We start from the raw sequence: 558 nt of genomic DNA, 5'->3' as shown, positions 1-558 counted from the left end.
TCAGAATGAGGGATGACAAATTAGTGTTTGTATTAACTGGGTACGATGGATACTCCATGGTAAGGAGGAAAGAGAAAGCATACATTTAAGTTAAAGGTATTTGCTGCGTAAGACTTATAGTTTTATGGATTTTATACATACCCATCTTACCTTCATCCACAGTTGTTACTGCTTCTTCTGTTATTTGACTTCCTGATCCTGCTGATGTTTGTGCATAGAAATAAAACTTATACCGAGTGCTGAAATTCAAATTTTTTAAAGTCCATCGTGTCTTGTTGGCAGGAATTTTCAAATCTATCAGAGGGCCTAATTCATGGGTGCTGTTAACTGTCAAGAAGAAAAAACAGCACACAAGTGCATTCCCCATTAATTGCTATAGGATATTACTATAAATAAATGGTGTCCACCAAAATTATTGGACTTATATTACATTGACTTTTGTAACCCTACTTTTTGCCCAACATAACTGGGAAACTTTTATAGCTCCTATAAATCATGGCATACCAAGGAGAAATATATTCTCCATTGGCTTCTAAGCTAGGGGCATTTTATAGTTGA

General features: G+C 35.3%; 1 protein-coding gene across 1 annotated transcript in view; it reads right to left on the bottom strand.

Annotated features, from left to right (window-relative positions):
* The window catches only part of NRCAM (neuronal cell adhesion molecule), an 82,448-nt gene that overhangs the window by 28,681 nt on the left and 53,209 nt on the right, over positions 1-558 (bottom strand). The window contains exon 20 of the mRNA XM_019626048.1: positions 151-327. Within this exon, the coding sequence (XP_019481593.1) occupies positions 151-327 (177 nt within the window). The remainder of the gene's footprint in view (positions 1-150; positions 328-558) is intronic.

This window comes from Hipposideros armiger, unplaced genomic scaffold, assembly GCF_001890085.2.
Source record: "Hipposideros armiger isolate ML-2016 unplaced genomic scaffold, ASM189008v1 scaffold_655, whole genome shotgun sequence".
Classification (NCBI taxonomy): domain Eukaryota; kingdom Metazoa; phylum Chordata; class Mammalia; order Chiroptera; family Hipposideridae; genus Hipposideros; species Hipposideros armiger.
This window is presented reverse-complemented; position numbering and strand designations above follow the sequence as displayed.